Source organism: Siniperca chuatsi, linkage group LG14, assembly GCF_020085105.1.
Source record: "Siniperca chuatsi isolate FFG_IHB_CAS linkage group LG14, ASM2008510v1, whole genome shotgun sequence".
Classification (NCBI taxonomy): domain Eukaryota; kingdom Metazoa; phylum Chordata; class Actinopteri; order Centrarchiformes; family Sinipercidae; genus Siniperca; species Siniperca chuatsi.
The window spans coordinates 9,765,414-9,791,459 of record NC_058055.1 but is presented as its reverse complement, the minus strand read 5'-3'; the positions used below and the strand labels follow the sequence as shown (position 1 = coordinate 9,791,459).

Here is a 26,046-nt window from a genome sequence, read left to right as displayed (position 1 = left end):
ATTATTTTAATTGCCTTTAAAAGATGATGCAGCTTTGTACCTTTGAAAAACACACATATTGAAAAACACACAGGTCACAAAAGGTATAAATCATACAAGAGATGGCTTTAAAAGTCAAGTGTTCAGACACCAAAACAGACATTAAACTAATCAATATATACAGTTACTGTAGCATGTACAAAGAACCAGGTTAATATGCAGTACATTGGGCACATACCAGCCATTGTCAATTGACATAATACAAACACTGTAGCCTACTGTTGTTAAATGTTATTAGTATTAAAAATGTACAGGGGCTCATTGAGGTGCATGATCCACTGGCACTGGTTAATGCCTTCATGTGTAACGCATAATAAAGCTAAAACAGCATAAAAATCACATCAAGGATAAAGAGTGTAACAACAGTCTTACAATATAGTGCATTCAGGAAATGTAAGAAGGCTTGATCAATATCTATTTCAGAATTTTTGAATTTGATCAAAATTTAAACATTATGTGCTGTTTCAGTCTGTTTTTGTACATGCAAAATATATAATCTGGGTTCTTATCATGTCTTAATTAGACTGGTGTGTAGTTTCACTTACACTGAACTGCTGTTTCTCAAATGACAGCAGACACATTTATTAAAGTGTCAGGCCTATAATTAGCTGTTGTGGTGGAGTCAAATCTCATGGATTACCTGTACTTGTCCGTGGCTACTGGATTCCGTTTTTTCTCCCCCATTCCTTTTCACATAGCAAATATTGTATAAAAAGACAAGATGAAGACATGAAGACATTTATGAAGTAAGTACTGTAAACGCTTTACATTTATCAATGAATCCATTACAAAAAACTGTGAAACTGACTGTCAACTTGTCACTGTGCACTGAAATGTTATCATGCCTTCTGACAGATGCCCCATGCATTGAACAATGATGACACTTCATTGTCAGTATACAATAAACAGGTGCTTGGAGGGATACATGGATGTCCATGCATTGCTTTGCTAAAAATTATGCATACAGTTATACGAACACATGATGCATGCATCTGCAAGCTTGTAAAAGAACGTGTTGAATTTACGGAGTAATAATATACCACAGAAGTTAATGTGAAGGTGTTGTTTTTATTTGATAGGAACAGCTGCAGAGATAGACAGGAAACGTTGGGGGTGTCGAGCGAGCCGGAGGATGATATGCAGCAAAAGGCCGCAGGCTGGATTCAAACCCGTGCCAAAGGCAGACTTGTACATGGGACGCCTGCTCTACCAGGTGAGCTACTGGGGCACCCGGTTAATGTAACCACCTTGTATTTAGAAAGTGACTTATGTTTCACCACCTTGGTTTATGTTTTTTAAATAAAATACAAAAACTGATAATTGTATTCAACTCAATGAATTAATACTTTTAATCAGTTTTACTCAAGCATCAATTATCTTCAAAGACATTCCACAGATTCTTTTCTTGGTTTTCATCTCTGAGGTTTGGCAGGGCCAGTCAAGGACTTTCTACATCTGAAGCCCTTCCAGTTTTGAGTTGGCTGTAATTTTCTATTTGTTGTCCTGTTGGAACATTACTGCCCTAACCTAAGATCTCTGGCACTCTGAGTCAAGTTCTCATTCAGTATTTGCCTGTATTTGGTGCCATGCTTTCTTCCTTGTGTCTCCACATGTCTCCCAGTCCCTGCTGCTGCAACCCGCCGCTAACAGGATGACGCTGTCACCATGTTGTCTAGCAGGGACGGTGGTAGAGAGGGGGGAAGAGCTGTGGACTCTGCACTTAGCGCTGTACATTATAGCTGATGACTTAGTTATAGTTTTATCAATTAATCTTTTGCGTCAAGCTTGTAATTTGTCACGTGCCTTTGCTTGATATTTCTGTGGCAATTTCTTCAAAGTTACATTTTTAATTAAAATTTCCATGGACCATTCACCAAGATTTGGTGCAAGATATATTTGGTAAGTATATAATTTACTATTAATAAATTGTTGGATTGTAAAATCATCTTAATATTTAATGATCAATCATTTTGAAGCTGTGCAGTGGAGAAATAAAATGAAATAAATAAATAAAAACGTCTTAACAAACTGTCCAATTTTCACCAGCTTCACTCATGCTAAGTATCTGCTTTAACAAGTTTACCCACTACATATTTATAAGTTGAAGTAAAGAAAAATTTGTAACATCAAGAAAAAAGCTCTACACATTTGCTGCCAACATGATAAGAAAAAGGTTTTAAGTGCAGAGCAACAATGAGCATGACGTGTGTTCTGGAGATGTCTGCATTGTACTGCATTGGCTCAGTTGAACAAGGGCAGTGTACTGTGTGAAGACAATTGCAAATGATAAAATACCTCAAAGCCATCTTTCGTTCTGTTAACAAATCTGTAGTAGTTTAACACTCAGGTTGTTTCTTTCATGACTGTGACCATTTTTGCCATAGTTGTTGAGAAGCATGTAAGCTCGTAAGTGGCAGTAGTACTTGATTTGTAATTTCACTATTTAGTTTCTAATGTAGACATCATATGTCCACACACTTAGCAGCACTAAAACTACTGTGCATTCACACAGCAGGCAAATACTTTTTTCAGCAAATGTAATATTTGAGGTTCACTGGACACATCAAGTTTGTGTTTTACAGTTGGAATACTTGACTACCATATCTACACTGATTGTCATGGTAATGGCTGGCATTTTTACGCAGAATAATGACATCCTTAAATACGGTGTAGTCCCTCATTCGTCCAGGAGTGTTCTATCGTAGAAAAGGTTTCAGTCGTAGTCATCTGGACACTGTATTCAGAATCAAGACGTTTCGGCTCCCATCCGGAAGTCATTCTCAATTGAGAATGAATCCAGATGACTACGACTGAAACCTTTTCTACGACATCCTTTAATGTCACGGCAGGATTTCAGGATTTTGCCCATTTGTTAGAGAGTAAAAAAAAAAACATGATAAAGTTAAATGATGTGACTTTTTAAAACAAATCTGATCTACATTTCTGATTTTAAGGCACTTAAGCACTTAAATGCCAACCAAGTCTAATTTACCACTCTCAATTTCACATGCAGGAACTTAGTAGGTGCACCTGAAGGTAGGTAAGTTGATGGGAAACAACTATTTACTCATCTGCTCTTTGGGCCATCTCTTGTTTTTAAGTATTTATGAATACCTTGTCAAGTGTATGTATAATGGAGGTCACATGCGAAACTTGTAATTTTTTAACCCTGCTACTTTTATGTTGCTGTAATCAGGATTTACAGACTTGCTGTGCATGTAAAGTAGCACCTCTGCTCCAGCTGAAAACACAAACTCTCCACGCAGAAATAGCAGAGCTGTCAACAGGTGATGCCTTGCAGCGCTTCAGATAAAAGCTTTAAAAGTTCTGAACAAACTATCTCAATTATGGCTAAAAGGAAAAAAAAAACTTGAGCAATATAATAATGTTTACAGGACAGGGCTAAGAGCTATTAGACTGAAGATGTAGGGAAACAGTACCTTCGTTAAAGTTTATGGAGGCAGCAAAGATGAGTCACTTTTTGATTTAAAAAAATCCTTCTACTGGTGAAACAAGATTGGTTTAGCCAAACCTGCCAAGATCTTTGGTACATGTACTGAGATTATTTCTCCAATCATCTCTGGAAAGCTGACTTTCGTGGGGAGTGACTGAGCCTGGACAAAAAGGTCAAATGTAAACTGATGGAGCTTCTTGACCGTCTGAAACAGAAGAAACACACAAATAAACAACATCATTTGACTAAAGATTTACTACAAGCAGTGTTTTGACAATGACTCAGGAAACATGACATGAATATAAGGTACACCCACCTAATGCTCTTCCATAAAACAGGTGGCATGGCCAAACAAATTTGAGTATTGGAGAGCTTTGAATCATATTAAACTCATCCATTAGGCTTTTTTCCTACCCTGATGTACAGTTATTAGATTTTGAGGTATTAGCTCCTGCTTGTACTAGCTTGAATGCAGCATTTTTTCAGTGGGCTTTTAAATAGTGATGTCTCAGTCTATGAGAGCTCTATTTCAAAATGCATGACGACAAACAAATAACATTTTTGAACAGAGCAAAAAGTATTTTTGTTTCATATTACATCATTTACTAACCATACTATTTCATTAGTAGTGTGTTATTTTTGTTACACAACTAGGATAGTAGGATATATATATATATATATATATATATATATATATATATATATATATATATATATATATATATATATATATATATATATATATATATATATATATATATATAACCATCAATATTTCAATGTATTGCAGATGAAGAACCTTGCATATTTATTTCTTGCAACAAATAAGAAAGTAACTTAGGCAGTGACCAGCAGAAGTGGTATTAAATGAAGAGCCTTGTGGGAGCTGAAAGACCCGGCTCTTAATGCTGAGCTGAGCCAATGTCTAAGTCTGAATCAGATCCAAATATTACCCTATCATTATCCTAGTGATTATTTCGCAGATAAACCTAGTATATGATAAATCCCCATCCCCTAAAAAAAAAAAGTACGATGAACAGCTCTCGGAAAGGATCCAGCTCCCTTCAAAGAGCCATAATTCCCATCACTTCGTATTAAAAAACACAGCATCCCCTGTGATTTAATTGCATGCATTGCCAAGAAATCTTTTAAGCATATTAGTAGAATTTCAGCTCTTGCTTCAGACTGTTTTCCCTGCTTCTCTAATTTGGTCAAATGCATCCACATGTTCAGATGTCTTCAACTTTCACAAACTCTTACAATTCAGCCATACCTTTCCGTTCTGCTCAGGGAAGAAAAACATATGTACATGTAACAACAGCTAACTTGAAATCATTAGAATCGGCGTATCTCACCATCTGGAGAGAGTCCAGGAGTCGGGTGAGTTGGTAGAACCTCTGAGAACAATTAGTGGTCATTTGATAGTTAATGAGTCGATCGAGTTCGTTGATGTAGGTGAGACGCAATTCATCAAAGTACTTCTGGCTCTTCAGACCCTCAACTGGAACTGGTTAAAACAGAAAAACAGCTTTGTTTACATGCTCGGCAGTTACATTTCTGACTTTGTTCTCTCTACTGCATGTCCACTTCTGGGATAAAGTAACGCAGTGTATTTTGACGTCTTGATGCTCAGTACACAGAAGAGTACTTACTAATGCTGAAGAGAAGCAAGGCCTTCATGCAGAGGAACTCTTCCTGAGAGAGCTGTAGCAGCAAGAACTCCTGTGAAAGATGTCTCATCCGTATGCAGTGCTCATACATGCTGGAAATGTGCATCCGATGTCTGCAGATGTAAAAAGGTCAGGATGAGAAATATGAAATAATGGAAATGTTCAAATCACAAGAGGCAAAGGACAAATTGCTTTACACCTTGGACATTTGTTCTGTAATGAATAATTACTGAAGAGGAAAGAATGTCAGAGGTTAGATCCATATCTGTTAATGGCGTAATGGGGACATTGACAAAGTATTATCCTTATAACAATACAGATTTGTGCTGTGTGATCTTTGATATCTGGAGCAAGATGTTAAAAACACACAACTGTTACACTAGAATATCTTCCTTTATAATTGGCTTTGAAGTTTAGTAAAATGTTTCAGCCATTTGTATTTTAATATTGTAAGAGGTGATTGGATATGTCATGTTCATCATGCCTGAACAATCTTCAGTTATTTCATGGGAGAAGCAAAGTGGGAGAACAGGCATTGCGATCAAAGTTCACCATCTCCTGCAATATGAAATGATTCTGTCTTTATTATGAATCAGGTAAAAGACAGTTTGTAACATATTCTTATGCTGTGAAGATAAAGGTGAAATAAAGCATATTAGTTTAATACTGAAATTTTACCAGTTGCAAACCAGAGAAAAGAGCTCAAATTGAAAGAAAAAGATATGAATGAAAGAGCTGAATGTTCTCCATTTCTCTGGAAATGAATGCAGATTTTCAGATATGTGGTTGTATAAATGTTACACACGTCAGTGTTTAATCCAAGTGTTGCAAAGTTTCTGGATAAGCTAATACAAACAAAATATAGAAACTGTGCAGGGTCAGGATGATGTTGTTGCTGAATTTCACATTCTTTCACATGAAAACCTATGTTGTTATAACAATTAAAGTAATCCAGAGAACTGTATGCCTGGTGTGATTGTAGTGGGGTAAATCGGACACCTGCGATTTTTGCTCAATGAAAAAGCCCAGCAATCTTTCAGTCACTCTCCAATAGCAATGGTTATTACCCCTCTTTAAGGACAGGCTTGGCTTGGCAGGAGGTGGTAAGAAGCAAATTTTAAAGCTGATAAGGAGCACTTCAGTCCATTAACACTTTATGCTCAAATTTTTTTCAAATTTTAGCCACCTTTCTGACCTATATGGTCTCCACCAGCCCTAATTCAGTCCTCAAAATGTGAACTACTAATCCACCACGTCTTGAAAAACTAAATAAATAGACTTCTTTCATGATATCAAACTTTTTCTTCTTTAGATTCCAAGATGTGGGTTTTGGCTCTAGCACAGGTTATGGAAAATTTCGGGGAAACTATTAAATTTCCTGTTTTTTCATTTCATTGCCCGAAACTTTAATCTGTTGGGGATTCCCTGATATTCCTTGATCTGTACTTTTGCATTATGGCTTTATTTTTTATTTGCTCTTTTTATACTTTAAAGAGGCAATACCATCTTGTCTATTAGCAAGCTGTTACTTAGTTATTGGAAACTGAAACTAAAATGAAGAAAAATACAAATTGTTAAACTGAAATTCAGTTTATACGTCACAGAGATTATTCAACCTGTGAAGGCTGGCAAAATAACTGTGATGTCATCAGGGTTATCTCGGTTTGGGCTTGGAGACAGCAGATTTTTTGCAGAGAACCTGATTTACAAAGACTAGGCAGACATGGTTTAACGGAAAACACTACTGAGTTGATTTATGGTAAATGTAGGATTCAGTGTTTATTCAGTGCAGGTTTGCTCTTTTTCAGCAAGACCCTGCCTCACGCTCACTCACTCACAGCTACTGTTACGGCTTCATCCACTCATCGCCAGATTGTTGTTTCAACCAAGTAGCTACTAGTCGGCCATCTCTTGCTTATGTAAACTATTCTGTTTGTTTTGCTCCGTGTCTACCTGCATTTTGCTTAACTGTGTTCTTATTCCTTAGGATCACTGCTTGCCTGACCCCCATTTGCTTCTCCCTGTCTGCCCACCACGAACTTCTCCGCCACACCATCTACCACCACCATTACCTCCACTGCCATTCTGCCTGCTCCGGATCCAAAACCCTGGCTACATCCCTCACCCCTTTTTCCTCATTATTTAATAAATCCTTTTTTACACTCATCCCCTTAGTCTGAGTCCTGCAATTGAGCAACCTGGGAGCTGCCCAGTATGACCACTACTGTCTGTCAGTCACTGAGCAGCTTCAATGGAGCAGTTTGGGTATTTGTTGATTATTTACTTCCCTGCCCAGGTTTATCCTGCCTGTTCAAGGTCGAGCCAGCTTCCACGCTATTACTCTAACCTTGTTACCTAGTGTTATTCATAATTGTAAATTCTTAGTGGGATTTTCTGCCCACTAAGAATTGGATAAAAATATAACAAGGGGCAAGTGTGAATGTGTTATGGCTTAGTTCATCTAATTAAGGGACCCTTGTTATGGTACCATATAGGTTTACATTCAAGTTACTCTAAATGTGACAGACCTATCCACCTGTTCTTGTTCTGAAGGATGGCGTTTGGAAAATTTCGTCTATCATTATGGATTTTTTTTCTGCCTTTTAATACATTTTAAGATCTATTACTGCACAATTGGATGCTTTACAACCAAATGTGGTATGCAGCATGAAAAGATGTTGCCCAAACCATGATAACACATGAGGTTTTGGCTTGGTCATAATAATAGATTTATTATCTCAATCAATAGTAAAACAGTATTTATCAGCACCAAACTTCTGAAAGTTCTAAAATAGCACTAAAAATGTATAAAACATACATTTTTGAATCAGTAAATTGCTTAAATGTGGCAAAGATGGCAAGGTGTATCCATTTGTTTGGTTACGGTAGATGAACAGTAGCATTGCACATAAAGTACACAAAGAAGTCATGCATGGGAGTATAGCTGAAAAAGTGGTGCAGTTATACATTATATTTTTTTAAAGAAGAAACCATTCACTTATAGATAAACTTACATTATGTACTTCCACAAATCTGTGGCAGTAAACATTTGATGGAACAAAATAATACCATTAATATTCCTCACTTACACTCAGACAGACCTCAGAAATATTCAGATCTGAATCAGGTTCAGTTTGAATGCTGAAAACTAATGTTCCTCACTTTAATCTCACAGTAACAAAAGAACACCTAAGGAGGAAATTGGATGAGCATGGTCCTAAAAAGCCTGCAGCCATTTCCTATTAACATTTATAAAATTCTTGCGATGCCTCTGTGTTTGTGCATGAGCAGGAAAGAAAATGAGAGAAAGCTGGAGAGAGAAAGAGATGAAGACAGAGAGGTGTCTGTATCATGTACGACAGCACCAGCTAAACTCACTGGAGTTGATCTCTATATATATAATGAGGAGCGCAGCATGTTGGTAACCCCCTGATAAAATCCTTTTAGAGAACATCATTGAATTCAAGAATTCAGAGCTGTACATACTCATTGAACACAAGATCCGGGGCGAAGTAAAGCATCCTGCCGTTGACGTTCTTATAGGACCTCCATCCCAGCGCAAACACCATCACCCCCATCCATGAATGTTGAATGACAGTCATTTGGTCGTCCACATGGAGATTTCTAAAACCTAAGGACAAAGATTCAGCATCATAAAATATGACACAATACAGCATATCTTGTACTAAAAGGCTGTACATGTTAAATAGACTAAGGGAACACATTGGCCTTTCTGCCTCATAATGTATCTCTCTGGCAGGGTTCTTTGTCTTTATAGATGGTAATTTTAGCGCCACTACTTTTTAATCTATACACGATACTCCTTGGTGGTGTCATCAGGAGGCCTGCCATCTCTTTCCATAGCTATGCAGATGATACATATATTTCAGATATTAGTGCTTGGATGTCATTTTACACCAGAAGTCAGTTTTACACCAGAAGCCTGGGCAGGGTGGCCTGGCGTGCCTGCCTCCAGCCCCTGGCAACTGTGGAAATATTGGGGTTAATCCAAAACTGGAATGGAAAGAAAGTAAGGGAAAAAGGGGAAACGAAGGGAGAAAAAAAAGAGAAAAAATTTTACTTCAAATGAACAGGCTCCCTCCCACAGCATGGGAGAGATGGAATGCATCCTGGGGACGGGCGCAACCAGCCACCTCTACCATGAAAATCTCCCATAATGCCCCCACCAATGATAATAACCGTAACAATAATTACTGTTGTCGTTATAGTTACTATTATTAGACATGCGTGCATGTATATATATATATATATATATATATATATATATGTGTGTGTGTGTGTCTATATACATATATGTACAGTATATATTTATGTATGTGTATATATGCGTGTACAGTTGTATGCAAAAGTTTAGGAACCCCTGACAATTTCCATGATTTTCATTTATAAATATTTGGGTGTTTGGATCAGCAATTTCATTTTGATCTATCAAATAACTGAAGGACACAGTAATATTTCAGTAGTGAAATGAGGTTTATTGGATTAACAGAAAATGTGCAATATGCATCAAAACGAAATTAGACAGGTGCATAAATTTGGGCACCCCAACAGAAAAATCACATCAATATTTAGTAGAGCCTCCTTTAGCAGAAATAACAGCCTCTAGACGCTTCCTATAGCCTGTAATGAGTGTCTGGATTCTGGATGAATGTATTTTGGACCATTCCTCCTTACAAAACATCTCCAGTTCAGTTAGCTTTGATGGTTGCCGAGCATGGACAGCCCGCTTCAAATCACCCCACAGATGTTCAATGATATTCAGGTCTGGGGACTGGGATGGCCATTCCAGAACATTGTACTTGTTCCTCTGCATAAAGGCCAGAGTAGATTTTGAGCAGTGTTTTGGGTCGTTGTCTTGATGAATATTTTATGTGGCCTGCCACTTCTGGCCTTAACAAGAACTGTGCCTGTGGTCCTCCATTTCCTCACTATTTTCCTCACAGTGTACACTGACAGCTTATATTTCTGCGATAACTTTTTGTAGCCTCCCCCTAAACCATAATGTAGAACAATCTTTTTTTTTCAGGTCATTTGAGAGTTGTTTTGAGGCCCCCATGTTGCCACTCTTCAGAGGAGAGTCAAAGAGAGCAACAACTTTCAATTGGCCACCTTAAATACCTTTTCTCATGATTGGATGCACCTGTCTATGAAGTTCAAGGCTTAATGAGCTCACCAAACCAATTGTGTGTTCCAATTAATCAGCGCTAAGTAGTTACAGGTATTCAAATCAACAAAATGACAAGGGTGCCCAAATTTATGCACCTGTCTAATTTCGTTTTGATGCATATTGCACATTTTCTGTTAATCCAATAAACCTCATTTCACTACTGAAATATTACTGTGTCCTTCAGTTATTTGATAGATCAAAATGAAATTGCTGATCCAAGCACCCAAATATTTATAAATGAAAATCATGGAAATTGTCAGGGGTTCCTAAACTTTTGCATACAACTGTATGTATATACAGTATATTTCATTTTCTTTTTCATTTATTTTAGATCAAAGTCCTCCATACTTCAAAATTTGTATCTATACTTCATTTTTCTTCTTCCTTTTTATAATGATTTTGTCCTCTTGTTTTTCATCTTTTATTTATTTATATATTTTGTTCTGGCTTCCTACTACATCCCTATAGTGACAATCTACATTCTCTACATATACGTACATGCTTACACTCACCACGTATTTTTGTAACCACACAGGACGGTCTGCCCTCTTTTGCACCGCATTTTTTTGTCACCACAGTCTCAACCTACACAATACACAGGTCTAATGTCGTTCGCTGTAATCTTTGTTTGTACATTCTGTCGTGACAACTCTGTCTAATCACCCACTCTGTTATGTTGTGTCTTGTTGCTCTAATAAAAAAGGAGAGCTATTGTCATGTCTGAATTGCTATTGTCATGTGTTTGCTCTTTAACTGAACTGCAAAATAAAACTTTACAACTTTAGCTTGAGAGAAAACTTCAGAGCTTAACTTCAGAGAGAAACTGGCCACAAAATAAAATTCTCAAGGACTTACCCCTACCAAGCAAGAAAGAAACCCTGGTGTCGCCTTTGACTCAGAATTAAACTTTAAGGTGTCACCAAATCTGCTGTTTATCATCTGAAAAACAGCTAAAGTACAACCATTTCTCCCTCTTGAGAGACACAGAGACTAATGCACACTTTTATATCCAGCGGGCCAGACTATTGCAATGCTCTCCTATATGGTCTACCCAAAACAAATTAGAAATCAGGTACAATAGATCCAGAAGTCTGCTGCCCGAGTGCCGACTGGAACCAGAAGGAGAGAACACATTACACCCGAATATAAAGTCATTACATTTGTTTACTGTCAGTTTTTGTAACGATTTTAAAATTCTTTTATTTGCTTTTAAAGTTCATGTTCACTTACGCCAGACTATTTATGTGAATGCTCACAATGTACAAACCAGGACGGCCCCACAGGTCCTCTGGTGAGTTTTTTTGCTGTTCCAAAGTGCAGGACAACAACGTTTGGTGAGGCAGTTGTTATGCTCTGAGCTGTTGAAAACAGTGTGCCGGAGGATCTGAGATTAGTGTTGATATCTTTAAATATAAACTTAAATCAACTTCAATCATTTTAGCCTGACTTTTGATTAGAATGTTTTATGGCCATTATTGAAATTGTATTTAGTTATTTATTTTATTGAATTAATCTTTTAAAATGTTTTTATTGCCTCTTATCTTTTTTTATTTTATTTTATTGGTTTACCATTTCACTTTTATCATTTCTATTTCTCATGTGCATTAGTCTTAAACTGTTTTACTGTCTTATTATCATCCTGTCAGTCATACAAGTAAAGCACTTTGAATTGCACCAACCTGAATGAATGGTGCTATACAAATAAAGTCCTCATGTTGTCACGACAGCTGCTTCAGCTGTCTTTATTACTGCTCATTCTGCCTCTCTGTCCCTCCTTTCAGCCACATTCCGCGGGGCCCCTGCATTTCTATGAAGCTTTGCAGTCATTGCCATTCTCCATGAATCTGAATCTGCACCTTTTACCTGCCCCATTCCTGTTAACCTGAGGATTCTCGGCTACTTGTGTTTGGACTTGCTGCCTTTGCCTGTAAGTTTACGTATCATCATTTTACCATTAAAATCACTGAACTGTTCCTACCTGCCTGGTAAATTGTGACCCTTTCTTCCACAGTGAAAACTGCTCATCATAAAATTCAATGTAACCAACATGAATTCAAGCTGACCGCAACTGCCATGTTCAGTGAAGGATAGCACTTCCAACTTTTTACAGCCATCTTTCAAGTCCACATGGAGCTCAGCTGTACAAGCTGATACTGAAGTAGCAACACAGGAACTGTTATGGTAATCACAAAACAGACGTCTGTTCCACATATTTTAGGATCCCCGTAGTTGATGAACAGCGATTTTCTGTGACTGGAGAATAACTGAATGGTTTTTCTATTTGGAATTTAAGGGGAATAATCAAGCTATACCGCTGTAGTTCCTCTGGCTAGATTTTCCAGGTGTAATATGAGCACAATCACACTTTTTTTCTCATTTTACATTTTACATTTCTGATAAAACTGAAATGCCACATATGTATGGAGTTAGATTAAAGGGCTGCAGCTGAAAATGTAACAAGAGCTGGTACTGCATTGTGTCACAGGTTTGATAGTTCAGAGATGGAAACATGCATTATTTATTATTAGTCAAAGACAAATTTCCTGACTCCAAACAGTGTTCAAAGCTGCTATAATCAGTATTTTTTATATTAACAATGGATCAAATAACTTGTGTATGTGAAGGGGGTCACATACACAAGCAAATTATCACCTGACTCTGCAGTTCCCCTCTGCTCTACAGAGCGTTTTAGCATCTTTCAGCTCATTGTTTTGGGTTCAGGGCTCGCAACTTTACTGTTTTGATTGACTCTCACTGCTTTCATCAACACTAATTTCAGACAGCAGGCAGCTGTTTTCAGTGGAAAAAGCTCTCATAAACCGACTGCACATTACCTACCCAGCACCAAACAGCAGACAGATGCAGTTAGCAACTACCTGGTGAACACAGCAAAGCATTTCGCTGCCAAAAAGCCAGACATTTCCCTCAGGAGTTGGTGGAGAGCAAAACAGAGCTAAATGAAGCGTGACCATTTAGCTCTTTACATTTATCAGGCACGAACTCAACTTCAAATGAATGCTAATGTTGCTCTGTGTCTGCTGGATGTGTAAATAAGCAGCTCTTTGCAAGTTAGTCATATCAACTTAAAAGGTGACAAATGTTAGTATTGTGTTTCCAAAGTGGCCAAAAAATCAATACAGGTTTAATGTTGTAGCATTTATCTTTTTTATAACTAACTGCTAAAACTGAAATGAGGATAACTCAAGAATACATAAATGAATAAATAAATAAACACAGCTTTAAAAACCTCAGCTAGTGTCCTACCTGGCAATCCTTTTGCCCATTTGACCACTTTGACCAGTTGTCTCTCTCCCAACTCATTGAGGCTGGTGAGCAGGGTGGCAGCTGAGTCTGGTTGTCCGTAGTCGTGTCCTGCATTCACCACCTCAGGCTCAATGGACTCCAGGATGTTGAGGAAGACCAGTTGGGAGTTGAAGTTCAGGCCTGATTTAGGAGAGATATTATACTGGATAACCTCTAAAGGGTCCTGAACAGGATGGTCCTCTTCAGGGTTTTTCTGTTGTCCAATCTTCTTCAATTTACGTGCTACAAACAAAACCAAGAAGTTAAGAATCAGTTCATTTTTTAAAAGGTTACAACTTAAGTTATGACAATTAATGTTTATGCTTTTTTGTCAAACAACCAGTAAACAAGCAAGCCTGGTCTTCAATCTCCAATCCACCAGACCTGCATGTGTTTTTCAAATGACACTAAATGACGTTACAGTCAAATGGTAATTTTTTTGCACACTGAATTGCACACTATACAAAAGAAATAAACGGCTAACAGTCAGATGTTTAATCCCCTCAATTCAGGTTTGACTCATCTGATTGATTTTGACTGTCGAATCCAGCTCCTCCTTACTCTAATGACTTGTGTCTGAAAGCCATGATTGATTTTCTGCCTTTGATTTTAAGATCTTTTACAGTACAATTGGACCCATTACAGCTAAGTGCGGTGTGCAGAATGAACAGACGCTGCTCCAGTGATGATACCACAAGGTTTCCCTTTCAAAAAATGATCACAATCATAGATACTAGTACAAATACTGTATTTATCAGCACTGATCTTTTGATTAAAAATTAATAAATTACACCCTCTCAGGTCATCATTGCTAAATAACACAATCTGAATATATGGTAGAAATATATATACATATGTATTTGTACACATATATATGGTTAATAGTTTTGTCTTTTGAACATTAGAGGCTGAAAATTAATGTAATTCTACTTCCTAAATCACGTTAGAAATGTCTCATACTGCAGCGTTTTTAAGTAGGGCTGTACCGAATAGTTCGCACAAAGGGATTTTTTTGCTTTTCAAAATCAGGCTGAAAATTTTCATTAATCAGGCTACAGTAGGCTAGTTTGTGACATTGTTACCTAAGTTACAGCCCCCCTCCTTTGCACTACTACCACTGAGTATCAGTCACACCGAACTTCTGCACCGGACTGTATATTGAATTTAAAAATGCATACACTTTAATTTCAAATGATTTATTTTATTTCTTTTTTTTCAAAGCAGATATTTGCAAGTCCAACTATCTCAGATGCAGGTGCATTGGAAAGTATCACTTCTGGACTGAAACGTTAGTATGATCAATAAATTGTGATGCTGAGCAAGAGCACTGTGTTCTCAAGACTGATTTATGTTTGAATGTTAAAAAATGACATGAGGCACAGCACTAGTTTTAAGTAACCTTTTAAAGGAAATATCAATTTTACCCAACAATACTCAGACTAATCTACTAATAGCTTTGAAGATATTGAATCATATTCCATTTGAAAGAAAACTCTCTGAACAGATGAGCCTCATCTGGTGGAAAGGCCTGTGGTCATCATGTGTGAGAGCTTACCTGGGACGTAGCTATAGAAATGATTTTTTCCCCTGTTATTAAATTTTTTTCTCCTAAGGTTTTGCAGAGTGTTGAAAAGATATCCTTGAACTATACCACTCACTAAATCATGCATTACATTTGTGTTTCCTTAAGAACCACAAAGCATATATGGATTAAGAGACAACAAAACGCCAAAAAACAACAAATACTGTATGTTAAAAAACCCCTGCTCTTCCATCAGTGCAATGACAAAGCGGCAATTTCTTTCCCCACAAATGCTGAAACCCCTGAGGCAGCTGCTCCATATGACAACCTGCACTTACAAACTAAATTGGAGCTTTGATTTGGTGGAGTAGAATGACATGTACAGTGAGCAGCAATACAATCAGAATGGAATAATAATATTCTGCTAAACAGCTGCCAAATACGTTTAGTTCTTTAACAGGTTTAAGACCGCCAACCATTCACTGCACTCACCAGTGATAGAGCTGCAGCCTGTTATTTCAGAATGACAGCTAAGCTGGAGAGTGAGTGACAGACAAATACAAATGGTGACTATGTGCTACATAGTCAGTAGTACAATGTACTACATTTCTGTCTGTTATGTTTAAGGGATATGAAACAAGATATTTAAGGTGTAACTTTCAAAACTTTCATTTGACAATTAATGTTTTAGCTTTAAGAGGTTAAAGAAACTCACATATTTCTTTAATCCATTTTATCAATGTTGATGGACCATCAAAACTAGCAATTGTCTATTGCAGCTTCTGTGTAGAGAATGTCTCATTAAAACTGCAGCCTGGCTTTTCAGTTCAGTTGGATAAATATTGAATTGCCAGTTATAGACACGACTTAAGTCTCTCTCAAAAGTAGCAGGGTTGAAAGCAAATTGCAAATGACATAAGAAGGATGATTTGCAGTTTCTCACACTTCCTTGTCTGATCCAATAACAAATATTTCAGATAAAAATGGTTAATTAAAAATTCCTCCCTGGGATTCTCAATTGTGACAAAGGCAGGCATCTGATCTTTGCAGAGCACAGTGTAAATAGGTTGGGTTGAGCTAACCTTAAGATCCCCATGCTTGAGTTGAAGCCAATATATGTAATATTATATATATATATATATAACAGGAGGCTGACATCCAAGCAATGGATTCAAGCACAGCCTTTGTTAACGCTCACAGATTACATTCAGAGGAACAATTATAATTAGTCGAGATGTTGTCAATTGTCTCAATAAAGAGCTGCTATACGCTGGCTGACCAGCACACCGAGCTGTGGCGTCAGTATCACACACCCAGTGAATAAGCTGCAGACTTTTACCATTACAAGCCCATTTTCACTCAAATTTGCACATGTAAAATGTATTGGACATTTTCTGCTGAATGTAGATTTCTGGTCCACTTCCTTCTATGTCATTATCATCATCATCCCAATCACCATCTTTATTACCATCATTAATTTACCATCTTGAACTTACATGAGCTGTAATGAATAACAGTGGGTAGAACTTTACATTCGAGCTCTGTATAAAAAGGTAATAATGGGGTGATACCTTGATAATATCTTTTCATTGCCAAGGTTTACTTTTTGAGCTAATAATGGGGCAATGTTAAAATCTTACATATGACCATTTCAATGAAATATCCATGATTCAGAGCTGGAAAATGAAAAACCTTCTCTATTTTTCTTAATTTTATGGTTATATTAATGATAATACTTTGAAGCCGAGGCTCATTACCTGGAAACACATATGATAATTTCTATGTAATAACCCAGAACAGGGCTGGAAATGCAAAAAACACCCGTTTAATGAGCACTTTAAACTAAACATCAAAGGCCAGAATATTTACTATAACGATATATGACGAGTAAGGGCTGAAAAATGAAAAAAAAAAGTCCTGTTACTTAACTCCACTGGCATATTTATGGTTATACTTTGTTCAACTTAACCAACCAAACATAACCATAAACTAGGACCAAACAGCTCATTGTATTTTTCAGCCCTGATTTATTGTTATTACATCAAAACTACTGTACTGTATATGTTTTCACGGTTTTTGAGGTAGCATTTTGACAGTATTCCTTTAAAGGAAATGTTTGCAATGGGGAAGACCAGCATTATTTACTGGTTATTAAAATAATAACTAAAGGGATGTTACTCTATTATTACCCTGCTGTTACTCTCTTTCATCAAAATACCCCCTTCATATTACCCCAGTTATTACTACATACTTGCAAAGATTTTACACCAGTATTGTTATTGAGAGAATATTGTCCTGACTGAATATTAATAGCCTGTTATTACGCTGAACCTGAAATGGTGATTTTATTAATTAATTCATTGACTGACAGAAAATTAATTGGCAACTACTTTGATGATTATTGTTTTGGTCATTTTCTAAGAAAAAATATCAAAAGGTTCTCTGCTTCCAGTGTCTCCAATGTGAGGATTTGCTGCTGTTTTCTGTTTGATATCACAAAAAAAACACAACATTTTAGTTCCATATAAAACTATCCACTGGACTGTGGTTGCAAAGTTGAAGAGCTGCGGTTATTCATTCATTCATTCAGATTTCATCATTCATTCAGAAATGTTTTGAATAAGTAATATATTTAAACTGGCAATGGAATGATGCCAGGACGGTCCTACATCACTGCACTGCCTTTTTTTTAAGAAGTTGGAGGAGGATAGCAGTAAATCATTAACTAACTCGCAGACGGCTTTGGATGCATGTAAATGTTTGTCAAGGTTTTACACTTTGGGTTAGAGACACAAATTGTTCTGGAAGCTTCATGAAAAAAGCGTCAAGCTCCAAGAAAGTGAGGTGTTGAGGTCCTATACTGTAAAAGGTTTTAGTATGATAGACAGTGTGATAAAAAGCGTATTTGCATTTCAACAAAAGAAGCCGAAGTGCAGATGTGCAGTGAGCTTCTTTCAGGTTGCTGCAAAATGAGACTGCTATCATGGTATGGCAACAATAAACTCCCTGTTTGGCTTCTATTTGGGGATGTAATTAACATTCCAGAATTCAAATTATAAAAATGTATAATAACTATGCTTTTCAATCATGAACAGATGCCAAACTCAACTAGATTCAGAGATTTCATTGCTTCTCTTCAGACCTTCAAAACTACGAGGAGAGAAACAAATAACAGATCTTAATGATGCTTAATGATGAATTTATAATTTTATTGATATAACTAAATTTGCAATTTTGTAATAAATTAATCAAAATCAAATTAGTCAAATTACAAATCTCCTTTTCTTTCAGTAATTTCTGACTTGGCTTTAAAGTATTTTGAGTAAAAAAAAACTCTGGGATAACAAGACCAAATGTATAATTTTTCTGCCTCCACTGCTACAAATGATTGTCATACTTTTTCCTGTGAACTGCTGCGAGTGAATTACATGTCTAGGATGAGAACATAAGTGAAAGGAGGCTCTTTTTAGCCACAACTAGAAAAGGTGTGCCTTTCTCCTTACAATCACAGCATTAGATCAAATTTTCCCTCCATGGGTTTGTCAGTGACTGGTGGCAAAATTGCCAGCATGTCTGCTGCTTTAATTCACATGTCTCATGTCAGCTTTGTGCTTCCAGTACAATTTTCACCGTTAACAGAATGAGAAAATGGAAGAGAGTGAAAATTGAACACAAGCCTAAAATTAGTCCACTACATGTCAATCTTTACAGCCTAATATAACAACAGGTCTGGGTGACAGTAAGGAGAAGTGAATGAAATAGGTCTAAATTGCATGGCAGCTCAGTCAGGGGCTTGATTATCAGTAACATCCCCTATTGTGATGATGCTGCAATTGAAGAGAGCCAGCTAAGATGTGCAGTGTAGAGAGAATAAAGTACTTGGTCTTGGGAAACCATTAATAGTTTCACTTTTAGGTCTTCACTTTCTCTGTAGTGTGCTTTGTTAATGCAGTATGTAGTGATGTGTTTATTATAATCCATACTGCACAAATGTATGTATTTTAAATGCATATTCATGCTGCACATATCCATGTCTGAAGTGAAATGCAAGTGATGATAACAGGTATTTCTAATAAAAAAAGGTTGGTGGTTAGTAACGCTATAATAAACTGCAGCAATAAAATAATATAAACAATAATAGTTTCTTTTAAAAGCAGATTTTAGTACATTAATCCATCCTACCTCCGAGAGTCATTCCAGCTTCAAAACACTTCTTCAGTCGACAAGACGGACAATTCTTTCTTCTTAGCTTATCAATAGTGCAGTCATTTTTGCTTGCGCACAGGTATTTCTGTTTGCCTACATGGACAGAAAAAACAGACGTTACTTGTTGAATGATCGAAAATATAAAACACTGGATGTACAGAATCTGTATACATCATTCCAATTGAAATAAAAGGCAACAGGTTTAGCTGTTGAATACTGGCAACAATCTTAATGTATGGGACACCAAACTCAGGATCCAAGTTACCCTCTTTAAGCTTTACCTTCTGCTGCTCTTTTGAAGAAAACCTTGCAGCTGCCACAGGTGAGCGCACCGTAATGGCAGCCAGATGCCTCGTCTGAACAGATCAGGCACATCCTCTGTGGTGGAAAGAAGAACTCCATGGGGAACATGTGCTCTCTGCCAGCCTCAAACCTGCAGTCAAACATATGAAACAGGACTTATATAAACCATGAACAGCTACAGGACACTCATGTATGATACAGAAACACGCTGATGACTGAAATTTAAATGTTGGTCACAACTGTGTGACTTTATTATCTTGTGAAAAAGCCCATTTGGGACAAATAAAGCCTAACCTTGAACTAATATACCACAGCAAGTCCATAATACTTTTTTCTTGTTAAATACTGTCCAAACTGTAACCACAAAGCAGTTATTGTTCATTCCCCAGTAGCGTGCCAAGGCCTCACCAGAGAGTGTGATAACTGAGGATGGTGTGGGAACGATTTGAACTCCAGCACCACAGCCAGGGGGGGCAATATGAGCGCCTAACCCAACCTCAGCCTTGAACATGGAGAGATTGGAAAAGGCTCAGACATAATGTTGCCTCAGTGACGTGCAACTTAGATATCAAGGTTTGGTGTAAAAGAGACAAAGATGAAGCTTAACTGAAGAACCTCCACTGTGTCCTAATTAATTTAAGGTCACAAAGGACATTGGGACTAAATAATAGAGAAAGTGGAATTATGGAATTACAAGACACTCCACTCCGGATATTCACTTCACTCCACACACAGACGAGTCTAAATCTGAGGCATACATGGTCCACTTCTCACTCTGCTCTTTTGCTAAAGCTCCTGTAAAATTCTTAAAATCTGGTTGGTTGTTAAAGATAAATCCATCACTTCTGTCTGTTTGTGTGACAATTAAAAATAAGTTTAAGTACAGCCCATGCCGCCAAGGCAAACATGGTAGAACAATTCCAAGAAACAACATCTCTGTCTAAGACTGCAGTGCTGGTGTTTTTACTGGTGCAAAGTGCAGGAAACTCTAAACAAAGAAATATTTTTTTAAAGCATACAACAAACATTTAGAAATAAACAAAACAAACAATCTGCCTTTATATATCCATGTGCATGACCGCCCTACTCTGCCTCTGATTGGCTTGTCCTGAGATTCTTACCCTAACCCTAACCAATCTCACTCCTCTTGCCATAAACCTAACCAACCTCACCAACCTAACCAACAAAGGCAACGGGTACTAGCCAATCAGAGGCAGAGTAGGGCGGGCCATGACTTCATCATTTAAGGAAATAAAAATTGGCAACCAAGTGGTACCTGAAGGCGTCTCCTACTCCTACAGATGCTAAAGTAGTTTCTGAAGACGTCTACCTACAGACGCTAAAGGCTACCATGTGTGTTCGTAGCAGACGCCAAGGGGCGATGACAAAATATCGGTATTTGACGCCCTGGGAATGAGAACGGGTTGATCGGGCAGACCATGCTGTGTTTTTCTGCAGACATTGGAGGAAGAGCAGCTCCTTGTTTGTGATTTTGCAGCTGGGTTCACTGTCCTCACATTTAAGAACGCCACTGATTTCTGCGTCCTCTATATTCCTGCCTTGGATGTTCCTGGTTTAGTGGTTCACTCTCCATACACAGTTGTACAGGGTCTTAGTGTTCTGAGCTCTGATAGCCAGAGACATTGATGTCAGCATTCTCAATCATTCACCAGCCCAGTGAAGTCCCAGACAGTCGGAGAAAGGGCATGATGACGTCAGCTGCATGACACACCTCTGTCTGGTGTACACTAGGCCTACCTTGTGGCTGTCAGTCAACATGTCCGCTCTGCGTCCTTTGTATTCCTGGAGGCCATACTCAGATTTGGCAGACCATGCAAATGTAACTTTAAGTTAGAATGCGTTGAGTAACATTTAAGAACCCGACACTCAGAAAGCATGTGAAACCTTTGGAAACATTTGGAAAATGATCAACTAACGTATAAAATTGTCACAGAACTATCAACACTCACCTCTTCTTAAAATAAAAATAGAAGTCAAACATTACTTGTAATGTTATTCCATTCTGTGTGTATTCTGTGTAGTCACATCTGACCTATAATGAAATTAATCCAACAAATTCAGGGATAATATTCAAGCGAAGCCATATATTAGAAAACACAGAACACATTTCAGCGATGCCTGTTTTTTCATTGGGTGCAGTCAGAAATTGTTGTAGCCCTATTAAAGAATAGAATCACACTTTCTCTATCCGTGTTCAAATGGATGTTACGAGCAGGTGCCCCAGACAAAACCCTGAAAAAAATATGTTTTTATGTTTGATGAAGGAGGCCAAAGAAGTAGGAAAAAAAGCATGCTATGAAAGAAATGTGTTCTTGAACAGAACTGAATGGATGTGATGTATAACAAATCTTACGTATATTATTACTTTATTCTTTTTTTTACAGTGTTGATATTCATAAAGCTTATCTTTATAATTAATTTATAACGTGGAATTACTCAAATTAAACGAACATATAAGTGGAAAATGTATTTTAACAAGGCCTGCTTCAACTGTCATATAATCTGAAGGGTCTTCATTTTAAAACTTGAAAAAAACATGAAATCAGCTTGTATCTTGCACATGAATCTAAAATGCTAACAATGTGAACCAGCTAAATACATTCCTACATCTGTTTAAAATGCATTACAACCTCAGTTTGATGAGCTAGTGTCCCAATGTATTTATGGAAAGTAGCCTGATAATGTCCTAAAATACAGTTTGTCAGTAGAAAATGTGATTATTTTTTATCTGTTCAGTTTGACATTTGGTCTCTAATTGAACAAATAAGTGTATAAATGTATTAATTGCCATTAAACAAAACATCAGGACCTTAAACAGCTGTCTGTAAGAAATGAATAAAGGGTGAATGTTAAAAATAAATGCATCTATTCCTGTGATGAAGTTTGGGTTATAGTATGAGAAAGTGTTGCTGTTGCTGCCCATCTGATTGTCATTGTCAGTAACTCCACAGATGAGAGACTTGTCTGGGGTCAAGGTCACATGAAGCATTCAATTTAAATTAAAGTGTAATTTTTGTTGCAATAGCTTCTACAGGTCAGAGCAAACTCACCCTAAACATGATTTCATATACATTTTATCATTATTATTTGTATTATTTTTTGTTATTATTTTAGCTTACCTGGTGTCATTGTAGGCGACATCCAGCCATTCGCCGACTTCAGTCTTCACGTAGCTGGAGTTGGCATAGGGCGGCCTCAGCATCCCGCCAGGGCACCACTGTTCAGGGCGCATGGCGCTACTTTCATATGGATTACATATGAACGCGGTGGTGGCCCCTGTGCCGTGCGCGTTCATGCACTGCCTCGAACCCCAACACTGAGAGTTGTACTTGTCAGTAAAGGTGTAATTACTGCCCCACAACGCCCCGGCAGATTCACTGTCCTCAGATTTGATTTTGACGCTGTATTGTTCTGGCTGATAACCGCCGAACTTGTTCTCCATGTCCACCCCGAGGTCTCTCGCTTCATCAGGGGGTTTGTAGACCTGGCACGGCCTCTCTGTGGCCGTCTGGCCGAAGTGTGCGAAGTTGCCTGGCGCGGATTGGGCATAAGGGCAAGAGGCTGCACGCGCTGTGTCCAGATGATCTATCTCTTCTGAAGTTATGTCATCAGCCTTACACAGTGCGAAGTTTTGCTCACCCACAGATGTCCGAGGGGAGGTGAGGTGCTGCAGACGCGCAGCGGTCTCTGAACTTTTTAACATTTCCACCAGTTGCTCCTGGCCGTGCAGGGGCCGGTCATCTCGTTCGGGGCACCTGTACTCGGCTCCGGGACAGTTCAGAAGCACGGCTCCGACTCCGAACACGTATTCTTCTCGCATCTGGTCATTTTCAGCGCAGGGGGGGAGAGCAGGCTCCATGTCGCTCGTGTCACTGGACTCCGTGGCCAGTCCCAGCGACACGGACACAGCTTTGCAGAGCTCCCTGGCTGTTTCTGAGATTGTGGCGCTGGCAGAAAAAGAGCGTCCGTCGCCCACACGGCAGTCAGCGTTTAACAACTCCTCTTGAGGAGCAGCAGGTGTTTGACAGCAGTGTTTTTCCATGTCACAGGCTGGCGGATTAATGTGTCCGGATTCGGAAATGTTTGCATCTGCTTTGTCGGACTCCTTCAGCCTGCCGGAACCGTGTCCTATTGAGTTTTTGGTGAAATGAACCCGACTTTCTTCAGTTTTTGGCGCCAAGCTGGGAACGCTCACAAAGTCGCACGTCTTTATTTTCTCCCCCCCCGGCCACATTTTGCTGCAAGAAAACTGTCGTATAGTTTGGCTCATGTCCCAGAAAGGGTTTACTTGGCCAAGAGACTGGAACTTTGCACGACTAAAGTCTCCACGGGTCCCAGTCGGCTAAGTGTTACAGCTCAATCCAGCGCTCACGTTGTGAGAAGCGTTGTGGTAAAGGTCGCAGGAGAGCTGCAGGAGTCACAAACTCCTCCTAAACTGAGAGGTTCAGAGTCAGAGGCTCAAGCTCGATTTGTTTAAAAGTGAATTCAGGAAAGGACTTTTGTACCCGTCCAACATCGGCACCTTCCCCCACTGAAATAAGAGCAGGGTGCTTATTGGTCAAATTAAACATTTTTAGATAATTTGGTGGAAGAGAGATGCGGATTTTATTATTAACGTGCCATGTCTGTAGGCTATAGCCGAACCCCTCATTTATATAATATAGTGCTTTGTGTCTCCATTTGTTTTATATCAAAGTGTGTGTGTGTGTGTGTGTGTTTCGCATTTTTGTGGACTTGCTTTATTGGGGCACAGGCCTGTTTCCTATGTCAGTCATTGCTGTTTATGCTGTTTAATATTTCTTTTGGATAAGAAGGTACATTTTTAAAAAAGTTCATAATTTTCCAGATGCGTTCCAGCCCACACTGATCCAAAGTATGCATGTTGATAAAAAAAATAAAAAATATGGTCACTTGTTAAGATAATTCAGATGCTACACCTGGTAATATCTGCATATAGGTCTGTCAGACTCCTCAGAGCACACTGCCAATTTAATGAATTGTCTTTTATGCCTCTGCAGTTTTAAAACCCTTCTACAGATCAACTATGGACTTAAATCAGTGTACTGAATGAATGGGTCAAAAGGACATACGATTTTATTTTAATTTTAGTGGGATTCATCAGAAAGTTGAGATTAAATTACAAACAGGCATGTGTTGTAGGCCTACATTCAGTAATGTACAACACATTTTCTACCTGACGTCCAGAAATGTTTGACAGAGACATCTATTAGCAATCAAGAAAAGCCATGTTGCAGTTGCCACCACAAACTCAATTTAAGGATCATTTGATACTATAAAGTGAGAATTCCAGGGCGTATTTGCTAATACCATAAACCCTCATTGTTACTTCACTTGGATGTTTGACCTTAACTGTGCAGAATGCTGTGCAGAGTTTGACACTAGAGGGCTGTTTTCATATTAACCATATTAAGTTACACACTGAGAATGGACTAGAGACAGTTTGTGTCTTGGTACAATTTTAGTATCAATATTGTTTCATATTCGTAGATTCATATTTTTCAACAAGGAATAAGGACTAGATTGAGCTTTATGTGGACACATCAGACACACATTATTATTGTCTTTACCCGTTAAATTTACCCGTGTTTTTTCAAACATTCCTACATAAGTCGGTGTTTAGCGACCCGGCACTTAAGGCAGCATAAGCCATATATTAAAATTATATTGCTTGTAAACTTTTCAGAATGTGTTATTAACAATGACAAACACAAACAAATATTTTGCCATTTATGAAATTATTACAATCATTTATAGATATCAGAATTTTAAAAAAATAATAATAAATCATTTTCAGCGGCAGCCTGTTATATTTAATGTTATCATGTAATCTTATACATAGGCTACTGTAATTTCTCATAGACTGGCACCTACCAAACCCAAATTAGTCAGCACAGTGATCACCAATCACAGTCACTTGTGGTCATTGCAACATACAGTGGTTGTGCGCACTGCCCACAGATGCGGCATCTTCAGCGTGTTTGTGGAAGTTCCTCAGCTGAAGCGGCTCTGTTTCTGAAAAAAACATTTTTAAAAGACTTCTGAAAGACTTTTAGAGCACCCATCAGCCTTTGGAAGTCGTGGCCCATCTTTCCTTTTCTCCAGGAAAGCCCAATGCTTGTGAAATCTTGCCAAGTTGGACATTTGGTGCTACATGTGCTACATGCGCATTTATAGCAGCACATTCGAGGTAGCTGAGACAACTATATTAGGTTCCCTCCTCAGTCCTAACTTCTTTAGTTGTAGTCAGGCTCCAGTCAGGCTCCACAAGAACACATTCAGGTATCTTCAGGTTCATCCTCATTTCGACATCAATACCCTC

General features: G+C 38.1%; 1 protein-coding gene across 1 annotated transcript; it reads right to left on the bottom strand.

Annotated features, from left to right (window-relative positions):
• Positions 1 to 1,520: 1,520 nt before the first annotated feature.
• On the bottom strand, positions 1,521 to 25,330 carry LOC122888699 (androgen receptor-like). Its single transcript, XM_044223442.1, has 8 exons — positions 22,826 to 25,330; positions 19,664 to 19,815; positions 19,359 to 19,475; positions 13,616 to 13,897; positions 8,650 to 8,794; positions 5,146 to 5,276; positions 4,849 to 5,000; positions 1,521 to 3,698 (listed from the first exon to the last, which is right to left on the bottom strand). The coding sequence occupies exons 1-8, from the start codon at positions 23,974 to 23,976 to the stop codon at positions 3,540 to 3,542; spliced, it is 2,289 nt and encodes a 762-aa protein (XP_044079377.1). The 5' UTR covers positions 23,977 to 25,330; the 3' UTR covers positions 1,521 to 3,539.
• Positions 25,331 to 26,046: the final 716 nt, after the last annotated feature.